Source organism: Sminthopsis crassicaudata, chromosome 5 (assembly GCF_048593235.1).
Source record: "Sminthopsis crassicaudata isolate SCR6 chromosome 5, ASM4859323v1, whole genome shotgun sequence".
Classification (NCBI taxonomy): Eukaryota; Metazoa; Chordata; class Mammalia; order Dasyuromorphia; family Dasyuridae; genus Sminthopsis; species Sminthopsis crassicaudata.
The window spans coordinates 98,231,581-98,235,327 of NC_133621.1; the positions used below are offsets into that span (position 1 = coordinate 98,231,581).

At 33.9% G+C, this 3,747-nt stretch overlaps 1 protein-coding gene across 1 annotated transcript; it reads right to left on the minus strand.

The window, feature by feature from the left end:
• Window positions 1–2,489: 2,489 nt before the first annotated feature.
• On the minus strand, window positions 2,490–3,422 carry LOC141542684 (olfactory receptor 2A5-like). Its single transcript, XM_074267265.1, has one exon. The coding sequence runs from the start codon at window positions 3,420–3,422 to the stop codon at window positions 2,490–2,492; it is 933 nt and encodes a 310-aa protein (XP_074123366.1).
• Between the last annotated feature and the right edge of the window lie 325 nt (window positions 3,423–3,747).

Genomic DNA, 3,747 nt, shown 5'->3' on the forward strand with positions numbered 1-3,747 from the left:
AGTTATAACATAATATACAAAGAAATCCTCTGTATCACTAGTAGATAGTTCTGGGAAGTTTTTATTAATCTTATAGACATATAATTCCAAATCCATACTTTATCAAATCTATTTTATTGACCTAAAGATCCCCTTAATCTTTCAAGATTTGGATCAGGGAAACTGTTGTTATGCAGTATATGCTAAACTCATAGGCTTAGGATATTTCCCATTAATAAGATTCCCTGTAAAAAAGAACTAGATTTATGCCATATAATTTCAGGAAAAAAACTTGGATAAATGGGTGAAAGTTATAGGAAGTCATATTTGGGATTAATGTTAAAAAAGAACACATTTAATTAAACTTATGCATCAATGAATACTACCCATAAAGATAGTAAACTCCCTGTCACTGAAAGTGTTCAAGCAGAGGTTGGCAGACAACTTATTTGGATTATTGAAAAGAAGACAGACATCACTTTGAAACTCAGCTCTTATAATTACTAGATCAGAGACTTTCCGGCAAGTCTTCTATTTCTGAGACTCAGTTTTCTCCTTCATAAAATGGAGAAAAAATTTATTGTTATTACCATCATTATTCTGAATAGGAGTTCACATTATATTCATTCTTTTATCTAACATTTATTCAAATAATCTCTACAATACACACCATAGTGTCCTTAGATGGTAAGAACTTTAAAAATATTTAAGATACCCATATTTTGTTTATAATGTAAAAGAATAATTAATCAACCAATGATTGGTTATTATATACCTTCTATATGACAGACATGTACAATCTGATGGGAATATAAATATAAAGGTAATTTGGATTTAGGAGCCTTACATTCTGCTAAAATGTAAACATAAATAACTAATATACAATAACACATATTATTGCATTAAAACATTATAAAACAAAAGCATCTGAGACAATAATTTTAACTAACCTACAAGGTCTCTTCAATCAATAAAATAATTTATCCAAGAATTCATCCAAGGTTCATACAATGGAAGTATTCTTATATGGTTTAGGAGGTTGGATGAAGTCCCTGCTATGGACTCTTTGAAAAGTAAGATCCACCTTTAGTATGGAGGATAGTGCTTTGTAAAGAGTAATAAGGAAAATAATTACATTATGTCAAACATTTACTCAGGGAACTTAACAAGGTAGACGATTATGTGATTAATAAGTCATGGGACTAGCAGTCTATGGAATTCTACCAGCACTGGATAATATTCCAGTTATGGGCTTCTACTAGCATCCTTTACAAATAGAAAGAAAAATTAAAAAAAAATCCAATTCTAAGATCAAGACAGGTGGAAGGATGAGGTCAAGATCAATAAGTGAATGACTAGTAATCACTCTGTTCTGTTTGGGATATCTATGTATCTTAATTTCTCTAGACTTTAGAATTAAATAGTTTTTTTTTTATTTCTCAAATTTTTGGAAGCAAATAATTTTTACTCATCATGAGACATAAACCCAATGTAAACTTTACATCTTGAATCTCTCCTTAGGTACACACACACACACACACACACACACACACACACACACACACAGGATTTAAAGATGAATTCTTTAAATTAGTATAGCTAAATAAGGAGAATCTAATGAAGAATAAACTTTTTTGAAAACAAATAGGGTAGAAGCCAGAGTCTTTAAAATTACACAACTCTCAGATTGGCTGACAGGAAAAAAATGTGATAAATGTCAGGGGATGTAGGATAACTGGGACATTAATCCATTGTTGATAGAGTTGTGAAACAATCATTCTGGAGAGCAGTGTGGAAATATGCCCCACAAGGTTATAAAACTGTGCATACCTTTTGACCCAGCAGTGCCATTATTGGCTCTATATCCCAAGGAAATCATAAATGAGGGAAAAGGACCTATATGCATAAAAATGTTTGTAGCAGTTCTTTTAGTGGTAGCAAAAAAAAAATTGAAAAAAGAGTGGATGCCCATCAATTGGGGAGTGGCTAAACAAGCTGTGGTAGATGAAGGTAAGGGAATCTATAAAAAATGATGAACAAGCTGATTATAGGAAGGCCTAGAAAGATTTATCTGAACTAAAGCTGAGCAAAACAAGCAGAACAAGGAATACATTGAACCCAATAACCACAAGAATGTGCGATAATCAACTAGGAAAGACTTGGTTCTTCTCAGCAGTTCAGTGACCCACAGCAATCCCAGTAGGCTTTGGTTAGAAAATTCCATCTGCATCCAGAAAAAAAATCTAAGGAGATTGATTATAAAACAACACATGCTATGTTCACTTCTTTTTTCTGTTTTTTTATCTCTCCCATGGTTTTTTCCTTTTGCTATGATTTTTTTTCTCCAAACATAATTCATAAAGCAATATGTATTAAAAACAAACTTTAAAATACAATAAAATTACTAGTCAGAGATACAGAAAAAGCAGACATCTTTGATTTATACCAGACAGATGAAAAGCACCAATAATAACAAAGAATTGGAACTGGTTATGAGCAAGTCACATGTTTTAGAAATGATTTTCTTTCCTCAACACTCTTTTCACAGCAGCCTTCACCTCTGCATTCTTCAGGCTATAAATGAGGGGATTCAGCATAGGATTAATAAGGCTATAAAATAGGGAGAGGACTTTCTGTCGTTTCTCCGGATCCTTGGATTTGGGGGTCATGTACATTATGATGGCACTACCAAAGAAAAGCCCAACTACACAGAGGTGGGAGGAACAGGTAAAGAATGCTTTCTTCTGACCTTCCCTAGACTGGATCCTCAGGATGGCAGAGAGAATATGCATGTAGGAGATCAGAACCAAGCTGAGAGGTCCAACTAGGATGATCACAGCACTTATAAAGATAACAAGGAGGTTGAGTTTAATATCAGCACATGCAATCTTGAGCAAAGACAAGATTTGACAGAAGAAGTGGTTGATTTCTCTGGATCTACAGAAGGGCAGTCTCAGAAAGAGAACCACATGGATCAGGGCAAGGAGGAAACCAAATGCCCAGGAAATGAGAGTCAAAACAGTACATTTTCTCCAGGTCATGATAACAGCATATCTGAGAGGATGGCAGATTGCCACATAACGATCATAAGACATCACCACCAAAATAAGACACTCCACATGGGCAAAGCCCAAATACAAAAGCATCTGCATTATACAGGGAACAAAAGATATGGTTCCATCTTTGTTCAATAAGCTTACAAGCATCTTTGGTACAGTGTTTGAAGCATAGGACATGTCAACAATGGCTAGATGTGAAAGGAAAAAGTACATTGGAATATGGAGGTGAGAATCCATACAGATGAGTCCCAGGATGATGCCATTCCCCAGAAGAGTGACAGCATAGAACAAGGAAAAGAGCCCAAAGAGGAATATCTGTATTTCTCGCTTGACAGGAAATCCCAGAAGGATAAATTCTGTGATCAGTGTCTGATTTTTCCACATCCTCCTGTGACAGAGATAGTCAAGTATGACAGCTGAGAAATATTTTTGAATTTTGATTATTTACTGAATTAAATTATAGTGTTTAGGCATTATTCCTTATGTTTTTCAGATCTTAAAACAATCAGTTTTAGAGATGTTATAGTTAATTTTTAGAATCCAAAATAAAAAGGGAAAAATATAATGTAAGCTACAGCTCAAATAGGCACCAGAAGACAAATAATAATAATAATAATAATAATTATTATTATTATTATTATTTTGCTGAGGCAATTGCCCAGGGTCACACAGCTAGGAAGTGTTAAGTATCTGAGGTCAGATTTGAACT